This window comes from Sycon ciliatum, chromosome 4, assembly GCF_964019385.1.
Source record: "Sycon ciliatum chromosome 4, ocSycCili1.1, whole genome shotgun sequence".
NCBI lineage: Eukaryota > Metazoa > Porifera > Calcarea > Leucosolenida > Sycettidae > Sycon > Sycon ciliatum.
The window spans coordinates 32619023-32634689 of NC_088646.1; the positions used below are offsets into that span (position 1 = coordinate 32619023).

Here is a 15667-nt window from a genome sequence, read left to right on the forward strand (position 1 = left end):
CCGGCACACAGTGCAGTGGAAAAACAACTCGATACCTGTTTTCGAAAATCCTCTATGGCCTCCTTCCCAGCAGAGATAATTTTCAGAGCCGCCGATACCTGCCACGTCAGAAAGCAGAGGAAGAAACACAATTGCTCTAGAATAAGAAACAGGGAGACTAGGAATTCTAGAATAGTTCTTCCACCAAAACTTCACCGACTTCCGTCAGTGTCAATCTTTTGTTTCTCTACATACCATTTCAAAGCATGCTGTCCGTGTCTGCGACAGGAGACTAAGGACCTTTGCCAGCCACGGCTCTTGACCTAAAGGGGAAACACAGCATACAGAGCCAACACGCTTCACACATTTATATTGACTGGGCAAGCGCAGCATTCACGATCAGAGAGTTCTAGCAACACAATGTACAATGAACAGTGCATGCTACAGCTATAACAGTTATAGGGATAATGGGATTACAAGTATAATTATGTAATTCTACCTTATCAGCATACATGTACATGAAAAGTGCATTGGGTGGCTACATGCATTCTGTCTAGCAAACACATTCGCAGATGCGCCGGCTAGAAACGGCTCGACTCAAAGACGCCTACCGTTAACAACTCGACCCCGGACTGCATTGTTGAGCTGTCGACTGGTAACCTGTGCTAAGGTCTGTAGCTGGGAAAAGTGATTCGTCAGCTCCGACGACTGTCCCATTTCAATTGAGCTGGCCTGCAGGATAACCAGAAGGATACACAGACAAGCAAGGACAGAATCACAACGAAGCCATTTGACCTCCATCCAGGAGGAAAGGAACACATGAGACACACTCATAATGACTGTGCGGAATACCGCCATCATTTCAGCCCCTTTAAGTTCCTTGCTAAGCAGCAAACGGACTTACTTCATCCATCAGTAGCTCAATGGACTCCATGATAGGTCGTACCGCCGTTCGCACGTGGCTCTCGGAGAGCTCGGAGTGGTCCTCCCTTGTGTTCAGCTCTGCCTCTAGTTGTGATGCCTGTACACGTATCACAATAACATACAGTGTACACATCACAGTAACATACAGTGTACACGTATCACAGTAACATACAGTGTACACGTATCACAGTAACATACAGTGTGCACGTATCACAATAACATACAGTGTGCACGTATCACAATAACATACAGTGTACACGTATCACAGTAACATACAGTGTACACGTATCACAATAACATACAGTGTACACGTATCACAATAACATACAGTGTACACGTATCACAGTAACATACAGTGTACACGTATCACAGTAACATACAGTGTACACGTATCACAATAACATACAGTGTACACGTATCACAGTAACATACAGTGTACACGTATCACAGTAACATACAGTGTACACGTATCACAATAACATACAGTGTGCACGTATCACAGTAACATACAGTGTGCACATATCTGCAATAGATCCTTGACACATTGAACAGCCAATCCACAAGTTCCAAAAATGCCGCGTCGGTCGTAGAACACTTACTTGCTGCAGACAGTTGGACACCCACTAAACTTGCTATGAAGTGACAGTAAGGGAAGGTGATAGCATAGCATCATTTCTCTCAATGTCATGTTTTAAAATAGAGATGTAGCGGCTTTGGTACTGCCAATTGTCCACTCACGGACTGATAGTGCAAATTCGTACATGATCCCCAGTAAGGATGCATAAATGCACAAATACACGTACACATCTGAGAGCCAAACCGACCTTTTGTCTCAGCGAAAAGAGGATGTTCTCCAAGACCTTCCCAACAGCCTGAACAGGACCACAACGGCCATAATAACACCAACAGAACGGCAGTACATGATCAGAAATCCACCCGTAACAAGCGAGAAAAAGAAGAAAGAAAAAGCATTTTACGCGCACACACACACACACACACACACACACACACACACACACACACACGCGCGCGCGCGCACGCACAATCGCACGTGCGGGCCCATTGACAAAAGTGAACACGGCAAGCACTGGGGCAAGGCTCCTGTTTCAGCTTAGCATGAACATCGCAAACAAACTCACCTTATTAACAGTGAGGTTATGCTCCATTTTCTGTAGTTTCCCCTGTAGTGGAAAGACGACAGTTCTCTGTATTACATACAGCATGCTTGCGTGACCAAAGATCACACTACACAGATAACCGTGACATGTAGATCGTTGCACAGCATGGGCAAGCATGGTGACCACAGCCCCCTTAGCCTTCACCTTGGGCCGGCTGTCTCATTCGTGCAAAACCCTAGTCAATTGTGCTATTCCACATCCACACAGGACAAACTGGCGCCGTAGTACGGACTCAAACTCTTGAGCAGGAGCTCGACTCCAATGCCGACACTGGAAGAGATCTCGATCTGCCAACATCTTTTAAGCCATCTACAATCTACTCTAAGACGACTACGCACACCATAGCTTAGTGGTAGAGCATCGCTGGCTATAAGCGAGGGTCCCTGGTTTGAGTCTTGGAAATTCTGCCTTACATTAATTTTCGTGATGCAGTCATTTTTATTCAGACTTTCTCATTATCAACTTCCTCAACCTCATAAACACTCTACTCCACTACTGGCGCACACTGGCAGGTGCACTCTAAAACAAGCAGTAAACGTACCATGGTGCCTGCCGTTGGGTTGCTGTTGGCCATTCGACCAGCACTGGACGGCCGGCTGTGCACGGGACGTCGTGCAAGGCTGTGCCGGCTTCCTCCATCTTCAGAGTCACTTGTTAGTAGGTTGTTACGCGACAAGGATAGACCGGCCTCGGAGATGGGTGCACGGTACGCCCGAAGGCTTTCGACGCTTGCCGCTGCCTTAATCCGACTGTTGTAGACATCGGACCAATCCAGGCTGACACGGCTGGTAAAGCGGTTGTACGAGCGTTCGCTTCCCGTGCTGATTATGCTCTGGCGAGACTTGCTGAGTCCGTGAAGGGAGCTAAGGCGGCCCGTGGTGGCTGCCGCGTTGGCCGGTCGGAAATGCCGCGCTGCCTGCGGTGTGCGGAACGCGTCCAGGGCACTGCATTCCCTGGACAGTGTGCTGAGGTTGTCCAACGACCCAGTCAGCCCCCCGTCGCTGGCGGCCACGTTGTTCATGCTCCGGCTCACCTCCCGGCCGGTAACCAGGTTGGACAGCGTGGCTGGCAAAGCGGCCGATGCGTCATGCGGTGGTAGCTGGCAGGCGGAGTGCACCCGTCCAATGTCGTCATCTGCCTCGTCAGCCTCGCTAGTATCGGCCATCGGTGTAGTCTAGCAGAAAACACAATCAAATGCACATATGCACAGTCATGTAGCAACACAGGAAAATGGGAAAAGTCTCCCAGAGACGGAAAGGAAGAAAAGATTTGCCGTATTAAACACCCATGTCACATACTGAACGGAGAGGTGGGAGGTGTTCCTGCCCCCAAATGCTGCTTTCTCTCCATTCCCAGGGCCGCAAACAAAGATTCTGTTGGGTGTATTTTGGCAAGACTGTCAGTAATCACCAGCTTACTCTTCTGGAAGGCAGTGTACTGGACTCTGCGGTCTGGAGCGGTTTGCTTGCGACTGGCTCGTGCTCGTTCTCCGAGTGCAATGCCGTGGATGAGCCAATGCCACTGCTCGCCACACTGCGAGGGCCTGGTACGTGTTGCACCGTCTGCAGGTGAGACGAGATGACCGGTAGCATGTTGCAGCTGCTGCTGTCGCTGTTGCTGACGGCCTGTTGGTCTGAAGGAGCATAGGGAAATTTGAAACATCAGGACATGCATTGTGGACTAGACTTTACCCCCCCCCCCCTTCCCCCATGTTTTTAACACTACTCGACTATAATGCATCCTGCGGAAATTCAACTCTGAGTTGGACCCTCATTGCAAGCAATGTACACACACTGTCACACACCATTTTAAGGTCATTATTGTCAAGAAAATGGTAGGGTAGCGTGTATGTGTCAAGCATGCTAAACTCATGCTGTTACCTTGCAGCCAGCGTGAGAACCAAGTCATTCGGAGTAGCTGCCAGCCTGTGAGAACGGTGTTGTTGAGGATGTTTGTGCACTGTGCAGCCATGAGAAGCTGAGAGCAGTCCTTGAGCACAGTGCAGGCGGCTAGCAGCATGGTTGACACAGCACCAATCTGAGCCGATGGGTCTGCAGCCTGCTTGGCGACTTTGAACAGCCGCGATATGTCACCTTTCAGCAGCTCCTCTAGCTTGCTGAGCCGCGTATATAGTGGACTGGTCTGCAGCAATGCATAGCTGCGTGTAGAGAGAGAGAGAGGGAGAGAGAGAGAGAGAGAGAGAGAGAGAGAGAGAGAGAGAGAGAGAGGGAGAGAGGGGGGGGGGGCAACACACAAAATGCACGATAGCATTGATTGCATGTCTGTATGTGATAGGAAGGGCCAGTTCAGGCAACATCAATACACCAATCTCATCCAATGGATCTAGAAATTCAGTGCCAAGTGACAGATCGTAGATGGGATGAAATGGTTGTGTGAAGCCAAGACGGGAGAAGGAAACTACACCAGAGTAATGGTACCATTTGACTGATAAGAATGAGCTATACGCAATGGCAGTCCGGTTTGTACATGTATACGTACAGTCAAAAGTAGTTCCATTAAAGAACCTAGCCAGAGCTATGCACAATTTGCTTACTCCTCGGACGAGTGAATGACTTCGAGGATCAGCTGTGACGGCTGCACCATGTCGGCAACGCGATCTGCCAGGTCGTCCAGCCGCTGCTCAAAGCTTGCCTGGATTAGACGCGTGTATGCAACTGCCACGACGTACATGACCGAGTTTGACACCACCGGTGGTGTTTCAAACAGATTCTCAGGCTGCCAACAAAACAAGGTAGCAAAAATAGATAAGAACTTTTTAAGTAACGGTTACATTGGTAACATTCCGCATACAATTCTGGTGCGAGAAGAAATTTCCTCCGGAGCATTATATAGCATCGCAGCCCAGCCAACAACACAATATGCAGCTTCTATAGCTTGCCAACTATGATATAGATGGTAAGCAACACAAAACTATCTGCTAACACCCGGAAACAGCCAACTACAATGATCATCCAGGCTATTGTGTGTTTGTAGTAGGTCTGAACAAGGACCGTATATGCGTGAGCAGTGACACTTTAAGAAGATCTCTACTGCCATGAACATGTACTTCTGAAATACAAGCAATGTGATATACTATGGACATGCTAAAATGATACCCCCCCCCCCACCACCACAAACATACACAAATGCAATGGCCTTAATTACAGGTTCGAAAAGTCAGCTCCAGCCACCTACCAGCAATGTCTTCCCGGTTGGCCACTGTGGGCAGTTTGCAAGCAGCTGAGCGGCTGTGCAGCACGCCACAACAATACTCCGACACTGCCTCACCAGCAGGCGCATGATATCTGCCTGAAGGACGGACAAGCCAGTATGGTACAAGAGCAAGGGACCCAGGGAAACATTTCGTACGGAAACAGCAGTGTTCTAAGACTGCGTGCTAAAGACTAAGCCATGGGAGAAGAGGTGCAGGGGCAGTGGTGCGCCATAGACAGCAGGATCACAATGTCCACCGTGCACTGGAGATTCATTCACCCGACACGTGGCGGCTGTTTGAGTACAACGTCACTGCGACTTGTTTACAAGTATCATTCCATTTCTCAGTTTCACGTTTTGCAGATAGTGTCAAAGTCAAGGTTGTCAAATGGCCAATGATATGATTTACAATCAACCTTGTGAATAACGACCCTCAATCGTGCATGAGAAAATTGTTTGCAGGTTGCTATTATTCATGAGGTTGAATGTGCGTACTTGGTAGTCAAGTGGGCATTAAGTCTGAAGATTTGTCATTATAATTTGCGAGTTGTGGCTATACCAGAGGTCGTTATTTGTGAGGCTAACATTTGTACTTCCATACTGGGGACTGGGCATTGTAAAGTACATATCATTACAGTGTGCCCGCGCGGCGGGGGCATAGCCGTACCTGTTGTCCCAGGCTGGCCACAGCCTTGTCGTACGGTGCCTGGGTCGAAGCGTCAGCACATCCACCGACGGCCTTGCAGGCGTGAACAACCTGCAACGCAAACAAAACAGGGTGGTGGTAGAGTTGGGTGATCATGGCTGATCTACTTACTCCACTGTGTACCATAAAAGCCTGTAATACAACTTTGGGCGGAAAAGTTAGTTAAGGTCCAGAACATAGTCGATTTGGGCCTGGGCGTTAGCTGTTATTTCAGATAGGCGAAACTGGATTATTTTTCACATCAACCTATCAATAAACCACTAAGGGCTATGGGATACTAGCCAGGAAGAAATACATACCCACCTGGTAAGCGCAGCTTACACTATACAATGTACACCATACAGTCAACTTCGCTAATAACAACTGCGGATATAACGACAATTCGCGAATAACGACATAATTTTCATGCCCAGAGCAAAGTCCCATCCAACTGTGACACGTATAATGAGACTTCGGGTATAACGACACTTCGCGAATACGGACACTTTTCTGATGCCCCGCCGAGTGTCGTTATAAGCGAAGTTGACTGTACTACCGCATCGTACATGCACATGGAGCTGCGACGGTATACATTGCACTCTGTACTAGGCCTGTGCTTTTGCCCACAGGTGTTCACACAGAGGTGGGCCGGAAACCAGAACAAGAGCGTTGTCAAACGGCACCTGGTCCTGGGCGTTAGACTGGGCGAGCGCTTACACGGGCTTTTGACCTTTTTTCACGGTATGGCCTGACGGCACACAACACAGGCCCCAAGTGTATGGTAAGATCAGGCATGCACAACATATTTTGACATTAGAGAGTCATTCTCCGCATGAGACCGGGGGAGGAATTAGTATTTTGAGTTTCTAAAGATTCTTGCCCTGAAATCCAGCTGTACATAAATCCATTCAAGATCCAACGGCCATGCAAGCGTGGTGATAAGCCACATGTTCAATAGCTCACCTCTTTAGCCATATCCGCCATCAAGTTGAGATGGTTCGTAGTCATCAGGGAGCATGTGTTAGACGAGCAGTTCTGACTGACAATCTCGTGTGTGTCGGCCACCAGTTGCCGAACATGGAACACCACCTGCACCGCAGCACAGCAAACATGTCATCCGGTTATCATAAAATCATAATTATCCATTCAATGTGTCTGCGCAGCTTGAGCCACAGTACATACAGTACGATACATCAGAATGTGATAACGTCAAAAGACGCAATGTATGGTGCAAGGTTTGAAGTTATAGTGGAGCTACTGAATGGCACCAATAGTTTGGAAGATTGCAGAATAACGTGTTCACATTCCACCACACTCGAGCGACGAGCACTCAAATGACCGATGAAGTGTCTGAGCTCAAGAGCCTCTAGCAACTGACGCCCATCTGTAAGGTACTAAGAGCACCAGCAATAATCACTTGATCGCATGCACAATAGGCTGATACACCCGCTATAAGGCTGCTGGGTTGCAAAGAAAGATCCTATGCGTTGCTTGCAGAACACCAGCTTAAAATGGTATGGTTTACCTGTGTGGCAAATGGCCGAAGGAGCTCCCACAGCTCAAGCCTGCGAGCAGAGTTGACTGACGACCTGCTGCTGTTGTCCACAATAACTCTGACAAGACCTACACAAGGCACAACAGAAAACAGCAAAACTGGTGAGGATACACCACCGGCCTGTTCAAAAGGATGCCAACTTGCAATGCTACAATGTATGTTGAACTTCTTTTGGAAATGGGGCAGATTACTAGTAGATCAGTTTAGCATTAGGTCACTAGTGTGAACCTATTTTTGCAATCGCGCTTGGGTATTACACATTGCATGCCATGCAAGAGCAATGCCCGTCATAGTGGTAGTAGCCCAAGTACCTAGTAATGCCGATTGGGCTTGTTTTGATATCGAGGAGAGGTGTACGAGGGAAGTATCCAGCAGTGACTCCATCGCCACCAGTCCACCATCATCAACTGCACAGGGTGCCAAGTAGAACAGCACAACATCAACATCAGTAACAGTTTGAAGTACATCAGTAACATATGTGTACATCACTATGGCCAAATCACTGGCACAAGCAGAAAGCAGTGCCAGTACAATTTCTCATCAAGCCTCCGCAAGGTCAGGCGTACTATTGTGGCACATAGGGTTGAGAAAATAACGCTTTGCATCATTCTCACTTGTGCCGCCTGTTATTTATTTCACCGTACATGTTTATAGAGGTGATGCCATGTACTAAATCTGATCAATGTGATCATGCATGCAATCAAAATATGAACATGCTTCAGACCACTCCAGAAGGACAGTATCGTCATCTATTTCGATGTGACGTCACCAGCTATTGTCAATTTGTCATGATGTCATTTAGCGGTGCATGTACTCACCGCCATGTTTGGGGATGACACCGCGAAGCTTCTCTTGAATGGCGCATCGCTGATTGTCCAGCTCGGCCTGCCTCTCACGGCGATGGCGAAGCCGCACTTCCTGGTCGGTTTCATCGTGATCACAGCGCAGCTTGAACGTCAGACCTTGGTTTGTGCTGTCGCCGTACACCATTAACACCAGAGGTCGGTCTTCCTCGTGTAGCTTACGCTCAGCTATGGACATTACAATCAAATCATATCCACACACAGACACACACAGACACACACACCACACACACACACAAACATACACACACACACACACACACACACACATGTGCACACACATCAACACACATGTGCACACACACACAAGCATTAACGCACACCCAGTACTAACTTTAAAAGCAATCCTCTCAGCTAAGAGGCAGGTCCATGTCCACACTCACTGACCATAGATGGGTCGGTGAGTGTGGACACATTCAACCCACTAGCGTAGTGCGTGCACACGTCATTAACGTAGTAGTGAACTCCGCCTCTAGGAAACACTGCAATGGACGAGCACCCGTATACGTGGACCTGGTATACAGTGAAACCTGTCTAAGACGACCGCTCAAGGGACCTTGAAAACGTGGTGTCTGTTATCAGGCGGTCTCCTTATCCAGGGTCATTTGACTGGAAATAGCGTCCCTTGGTCCTGGTTGCATTGGTCTTCAGGGACAGGTGCAGCGGCCTTATCCGAGTGTTCACCTTATCCGAGTGGTCACCTTGACAGATTTTACTGTACCACACGCCCCAGGCCCACCGGAGCCGGTCCGGTTGGCAAGGTTATCACCGGACCAACTTGCGACCATCAACATATGTTCACTGCTAAGGATATGTTCTCAATATGTCAAACACAACGTATGAAAGACCGGTATGATCGGACCAGTTGAAAACTGCTTCCCGCAGTCCTGTCCCGAACAACATTACAATTTTCGTAGTGCTACGGGCCTTTCTTAAAACGACCATGACCTGTCTTGCAGGCCAGCAATGGCCGCTCAACACCGGTGTCACTGAATGAAAGTGACATCGGCAGTGTGGGTGCTATGTTCTGAACTGCACACAGCGTGGCACATGTCTTCACAACTAACACTTCAGTAGCCTCTGTGCCACACCAGGTCACCCGCATGCACAGGCTACACTCCAGTGGACAGCCACACATCATAGAAATTGGTACAGTGAAACCTGTCTAAGACGACCGCTCAAGGGATCTTCAAAATGTGGTCTCTGTTACCAGGTGGTCTCCTTATCCAGGGTCATTTGACTGGAAACAGCATCCCTTGATTCCGGTTTTAGTGGTTTTTAAGGACAGGTGGTCGCCTTGTCCGAGTGGTCGCCGTGACAGGTTCTACTGTACAGTGAAACCTGTCTAAGACGACCGCTCAAAGGACCTTCAAAGTGTGGTCTCTGTGACCAGGTGGTCTCCTTATCCAGGGTCATTTGACTGGAAACAGCATCCCTTGGTCCTGGCTGCAGTGGTCTTCTGGGACAGGTGGTCGCCTTATCCGACCGATCGCCTTGACAGGTTTTACTGTATTATGGACTATAGCCTAGGACGCGTGGCGACGCGTGGCGCATGCCAGTGCAAGCCTATCTTACATTTCGTGTGGCTGTTGGACTCATAGATGCCATAGGAGAGCGAGCTGCCTGGAAGATGAAACTTTCCAATGCATTGGTTGATGATTGATCGCACCGTTGTGATACTGTTGATCAGCATTGACTTGGTGTGGACAAAGTTACCGTCAGCTTTGCTCTCTTCCCAGACAATTGCGATCACACCAGAGAAGATGAGGTCATCCTTCACAGAAGAATACAGCCATGCAAGGAGAAACGTGTCATAATGCAGCCAGCAGCAGTGCATGTGCATCTGGTTGGCCAAGTGTGTCTGCAATGTGTAAGTGGCCAGAACGCCACAACTTACTTTTAAAACGGCATGAATCACGTGTCATTCTCCCTTGAGCCTTTAGTCACGGTTAAAAAGGTGTGAAATTGCGTGGTCTCATCCAAAACATTGACTCATTTTTGAAAGAGCTGAGATGAGGTTTCCACCCGCACACTGCTGCTGTGTTGTTGCTAAACTGATGGCCTTTGTGCCGCGATTTCTATGTGCTTTTGGGGCTTCGGTTTGATGTGGCCACATGCATCATCAAACAGTGCAGCTGAAGGGTAAAGGGAAGAAGTCTAGCACTGTTTGCAGAAGTTCTAGTCTTTTCCATGCCTCTCCCCAGAAGAGACCCCGAGAAGAGGTCAGAAGAGGCGACTGATTTCATAATGGGGCTGCATTGACACTCTTCCAAGACAAGATACCTTGTCAGAAAATGAAAGTGGCAGTCTTTTTTCTTCTTCGATCAGTATGATGACTACAGTATTCACTTCGTGTTGGGGGTTAGAAATGGGGAAGTTGCAACACTGGGGTGTGAGCCCGGCTCTCAGCACCAGGAGTACAGCTCGCTCGACTTATCGCTGCTGAGTGAAGAGAACCCACACCTTGATCTGGTGATGGGGATTTTCAATTAGATGCAGTCGTGCCATCTTCCTTGTACTTGCAAGTACAGTATACTTTCCCCCGTAATCCCCAGTTATCTACCCCCCCCCCCCCCTGCGTATTTTCTGTAATTTTTTTGTTTTTGTGGAGTGCTTGGGTTGCAATGAAGGCGAGACCCTATGGTCGGTCAAGCTGCCCCTGCCTCTCCCCCACTCCTGCCATTCCATATGTCTCATCGCTGCCTTGCTGCTTTGTGCCGTCAAATGGTGTGTGTTTTTTTGTAAAAAATAAAATAAATAAAAAAGTGCAAGTATGAAGTAGCTCACTAGTGACTACTGTAGAAGTACAAATTTTTCGTTCGGAATTAACTTTCGCTAAATTCGTTAGGGGCACGAAATAACTAAAGTTTGCACCAAACTAAAGTTTTTTTTCTGAACGTTCGGGGTGACAGACCTCGACCAAAAACGAAAATTAGTACGTATTAACAAGCCTGCTGGTGGAGTGAAATAACGAAAGATTTCGTGAACGAAAATTTGTACCTATACAGTAGTTCGAAGCATAGAACCTGACTTCAAGCTGTACTATCTTACTAGTCACTACGCATTCAGGACATAATTATAACCATGAAGCGCTTCTCTTCGCTTTGTGCTTGTGACTATAGTTGTAAACTGTTCACACGCGAATGATTCACGATCCACACGAAGAAGACGGATAGTGTGTGTGTGTGGGGGGGGGGGGCGTGTGTGTGTGTGTGGGGGGGGGGGGGGGTGCGAGTGTGCGTGTGTGTGGGGGGGGGGTGCGAGTGTGCGTGTGTGTGTGTGTGTGTGTGTGTGTGCGTGTGTGCGTGCGTGTGTGTGTGTGTGTGTGTGTGTGTGTGTGTGTGTGTGTGTGTGTGTGTGTAGCAACGCTGGCAAGAGTTATTTACCTAAACCACGTAAACAGGGTAGCAGCTTGCGTGCCACCAATCGTCCACAAGACGACAAACCATGCCCGCGAGCCTCATGAAAATTCTAATTTTTTGACTTGTACTAATCCAAGGGTATAAATATAACATACTTTGGAGGGTTGTGAGATGAGAAACCGTTGAGAGCCATGGCGCTTGTTGTAACCGGTGACTGCTGCGCACAGCTCCTTATACAGGTGCTCTTTCTGGTTAGACTGATGATGCACTGGGGGCCCAGCTCGCCCGTTGGAAACCAACGTGGATAGACCGCTGTCTAGGCCTTTGGACTGCCCGGCTCGCTGGTCGAGGTTTGTCGAATGCCTGAAGGCTGCCGAAGATCCGAAGAGTCGAGTTTTCTTCAAGTTCGAGAGCAAGAAACCTGGCTGTTGTTGCTGCTGCTGACGGTGATCTCGGGTCGTTCCTCCTAGCAAGCTTGGCATGGAAACGGGCCTACCAACGTCCCAGGCTGGTGCCTGAGCCTCATCCTTTTTCATCGACTCGCCGAGCTGTCGGCGACGGACGGGCATGCTTCTCGCTGCTTCTCTCTCGGCCGCAGTCGAGACGGACGGCCACAAGAACACAAGAAAAGCTACGACGGGGACACCATCTCCAGGCGTGACTAGTCCTGGTGATCAGGACTCGTTTTACGGACAAACGACGTAGACCGTGCACTAGCGTTCGTGAGGATGATTTCAAGGGCCAATACGCTGAATTCGGTAGATCTACCGGAACAACTACTAACCTAGGAACTGGGAATACATTGTTTTGGCTCATTGCGGAAAGAACACCATCTGAAACACTTCTTTTTTTCTTCTCATGATGCATGAGTGACATGCTCGAAATTGCCCATTCAAGACGGCAGGTGGTGCCGCCTAGTCATATTCTTGTCAAACCCAAATACGAGTGTAGCAGAATGAGGTGGACTTGAAGGCGGTCGAGATCACGCTACAACTAATACTTACTTAGTACAAGACATGCCCTGGCCCGTAGCGATCGACATAAATGACCTCGATCGCTACATTTAAAATGTAGCGATCGAGGCGCTTTGCGTGTGAATCTGCTGACTTCGTGGTCGAAGAAGGCGATCAGGCTGGACTAATGCCACGCGACACTGCTCTGGCACCTTGCCCTTGACATCCACCCCACTCCACTGGCACTGGGCCGTCTGTACTACGTAATGACTTGTGTCGTAGATCTATAGATCTACTACTAATAGTAATAGTAATACTATTACTAGTATTAGTACCACAAGTCAGTACTTACTACTACTACTTGATTTTGTAGTGCGAACATAATCATTGGATGGACTGGGCCATGGCCCAGGCATGGGGGCCATGGCCCGGGCAGCGCTGTACATGACTAGTGTCAGACTAGCGCGCAGTTGTTGGAAACAGTCAGTAGTTGCAGTACCTGCAGTGCGGGCACTGCCTTGCTCTTCATCCTGTCCTGAACTAGCCGAGGCTACACTCTAATTTAAACTAAAGGCTGAAAGCGAGGGAACACAGGCGCCTTTGGCTTTGTACAAAGCAAGTAAGTACACAGTTTAGTAACTTTACCAAGTGTCAGGTGCCAATTTATTTTGTATACGGGTACTGCGGTAGATCTGCTGGTCCGGTTGAACAGCTGATACGACAGGGCGGCGTTTCATTCAATTCGAAATCAATCAACCAGCATAAATCTGGACTTCGATTGCCAGGGCCAGGGGAGAACAACGCTTTAAATTTTGCTGTCGATGTCCGTGTGTTTGGAAGAGACGAGCCTTGGACTGTTGAAAGGGTGATGGCGAAGTGACGAATGTTGTGAGCCTGTTTCGCTCACAATTATTGCGAAAAGCGCGTCGTAAAAATCAGCCGCTAGGTATGTTATGCTCGCACAAAGTGTGTTAGTTTTGTCTACTAGTATATACTAGAGATAGTACGGAGGATTAGCAAGACGAAATTCGCGTTCGCAAACATTTTTCAGTTCGCGAACTGGATTGCGAACTTTCGCATTTGTAGTCGGAACACGAATCGCGGATTCGTGTCCATGGTGTCAGGGCAGTCATAAATTTACCACGCTGTACTGTCTGTACACAATGTACGTCGTGTGAACGTCATGCATGTGCGAATTCTGTTTGCTAATCCTTCTCATAACGCGAATTCCGTCACTGAGTTCGACTTTCCTTGGAGAGCGAACGCGAACGCGAATTTCGTCTTGCTAATCCTCCGTAGTACTTGTCTAACTTATTTCGAAGTCGACGTGTACCTTGGGATTGTTTGGAAGGTAGTCATTGAGGCTGCGTTTACACGACAACGATTGAAAACGATTTGTGTTTACACGACAACGAAATACGACCTAAACGGAACGAAATCGTTGCGTTTACTACTATCGTTAACACGACAACGCCCGAAAACGATACCTAAACGGAACGAAATGGAAACGTACTTCAAAGTGTTTTGAAACGTTTTGAAAACGTTTTCGTTCTTGTGTAAACGGTGGAAACGGAGCGCGGTCATGGAAACCATTCCGCGCTGGAGTATATTTCGCGGGAAATGCCCCACCCTTGCGACCACCAGCACGTACCAACTCCAACTAACGTGTTACTTCCCGCCCTTGCGCCAAGCCAGCACGTGCTGACTCCAGCCTCCATCTTCCTACGGTGCACTGCTTTTACTATTGTTTTGTCTTATCCCAATCTCAAATTCTCCCCATTATCGTTTGCAAAGCCGGTGCTCCCCTCTTGGATGCACATGTTTCTTTTCTCCTATGTATCGGCGCACAGGAGTAACAATGATTCCGAGACCTTTGGTCGGAGGAGTTACTTTTGCCCCGCCCCCACTTCCATCCAATATGCCACCGCCCCCGCTGTGCAGCATCTGATGGTACTGTGGTATTCAGTAAAAAAAAAAAAAAAAAAGCCTGATCGCCCGTTTTCCGTTTTCGTGTAAACGGTTCAAAACGATTTGCCGTTCTCGTGTAAACGGTTTGAAAACGGTTCGAGGCCAGCCCCTTTTTGTTCTGTTTCGTTTCGTTTCAATTCGTCTCCGTGTAAATGCAGCCTGAGATCGACGTACAGAATAATTATTATTATCATTAATTGTCGGCTTGAGTCCCCTCGTACTTCTTGGCACCTTCATTCGCTTCCTTGTTGTTGAGCACCTCTGCTCGTTTGATCACTGTGAATTAAAAATTAATGAAATAAAACGAACAAACAAGCTAAATTTTAGTGTGGGGTCCCATTTCGGAAAACAGTCATATTTTAGAAGTTTCGTGGCAAGTAGGAGCTCACAAATGTTTTAGAGCTGTTTCTGACTAAGTAATAGCTGTGGCTGCTGAAGACGATAAAAAGTATCGGCAAGTCTGTACAGTTGTCCGTTTGTTAGCTATGGCGATCTTCCGCTGCATACGGAAATTGTACATGTACTCAAACCCAGTCATTCTAGAGTATAGTGGGTTTCTGCATACAGAGTCCGTCAAGAAGCCTTTGATGTTTGAAGAAAAACTTGCTCTAGAGTGTTCTGGAGCCAAATCGGGCAGGCAGACCTGAAGCGTAACAGGCACGACTGATCTGAGCAAGTGTGTGGTGTGCCAGGATTATAAACCTGACGCGCAGAACAGGCGCTTGGCAGAGAAATTGACTCAGTGCGCCACATACGAGGCAGAGTTTAGACTGCTCGTACACGTAGCCACGCTAGACTATTGAACGAACTTGAAAATCAGGATGGTATAGCGAATGAGATCAAGTACTGTATCACCGTAGCTGTTTTTCACTGTACGTAAACAAGAAGTCTCTGAAACGTCTTGCTAATGATGCAGTGGATTCTGATCTGGCCCAGAAAGGCGATGTGAAGGCGCAGACATTCATGAAATTGTGTGAGTGGATTGAA

The 15667-nt window shown here is 48.1% G+C and overlaps 2 protein-coding genes across 3 annotated transcripts in view; one reads left to right on the forward strand and one right to left on the reverse strand.

Annotated features, from left to right (window-relative positions):
- LOC135815714 (uncharacterized) overlaps positions 1–12702 on the reverse strand; it is a 22430-nt gene extending 9728 nt beyond the window's left edge. Inside the window, exons 1-18 of one of the 2 annotated variants that reach the window (XM_065329047.1) lie at positions 11915–12702; positions 9973–10171; positions 8353–8565; positions 7846–7941; positions 7505–7602; positions 6943–7068; positions 5962–6051; positions 5277–5390; positions 4636–4817; positions 3962–4239; positions 3500–3714; positions 2623–3255; positions 2043–2084; positions 1728–1775; positions 884–1000; positions 591–711; positions 235–302; positions 36–98 (exon numbers count right to left, since the gene is read on the reverse strand). In XM_065329047.1, the coding sequence (XP_065185119.1) occupies positions 36–98; positions 235–302; positions 591–711; positions 884–1000; positions 1728–1775; positions 2043–2084; positions 2623–3255; positions 3500–3714; positions 3962–4239; positions 4636–4817; positions 5277–5390; positions 5962–6051; positions 6943–7068; positions 7505–7602; positions 7846–7941; positions 8353–8565; positions 9973–10171; positions 11915–12328 (3117 nt within the window). In that variant the 5' untranslated portion in view covers positions 12329–12702. The remainder of the gene's footprint in view (positions 1–35; positions 99–234; positions 303–590; positions 712–883; positions 1001–1727; positions 1776–2042; positions 2085–2622; positions 3256–3499; positions 3715–3961; positions 4240–4635; positions 4818–5276; positions 5391–5961; positions 6052–6942; positions 7069–7504; positions 7603–7845; positions 7942–8352; positions 8566–9972; positions 10172–11914) is intronic. The other variant, XM_065329046.1, reaches the window with a different exon arrangement.
- Positions 12703–13170: 468 nt separating this feature from the next.
- Positions 13171–15667, forward strand: part of LOC135815716 (E3 ubiquitin-protein ligase pellino homolog 2-like) — an 18369-nt gene continuing 15872 nt past the window's right edge. The window contains exon 1 of the mRNA XM_065329049.1: positions 13171–13331. The gene's annotated coding sequence lies outside the window, so the exon portion shown is untranslated. The remainder of the gene's footprint in view (positions 13332–15667) is intronic.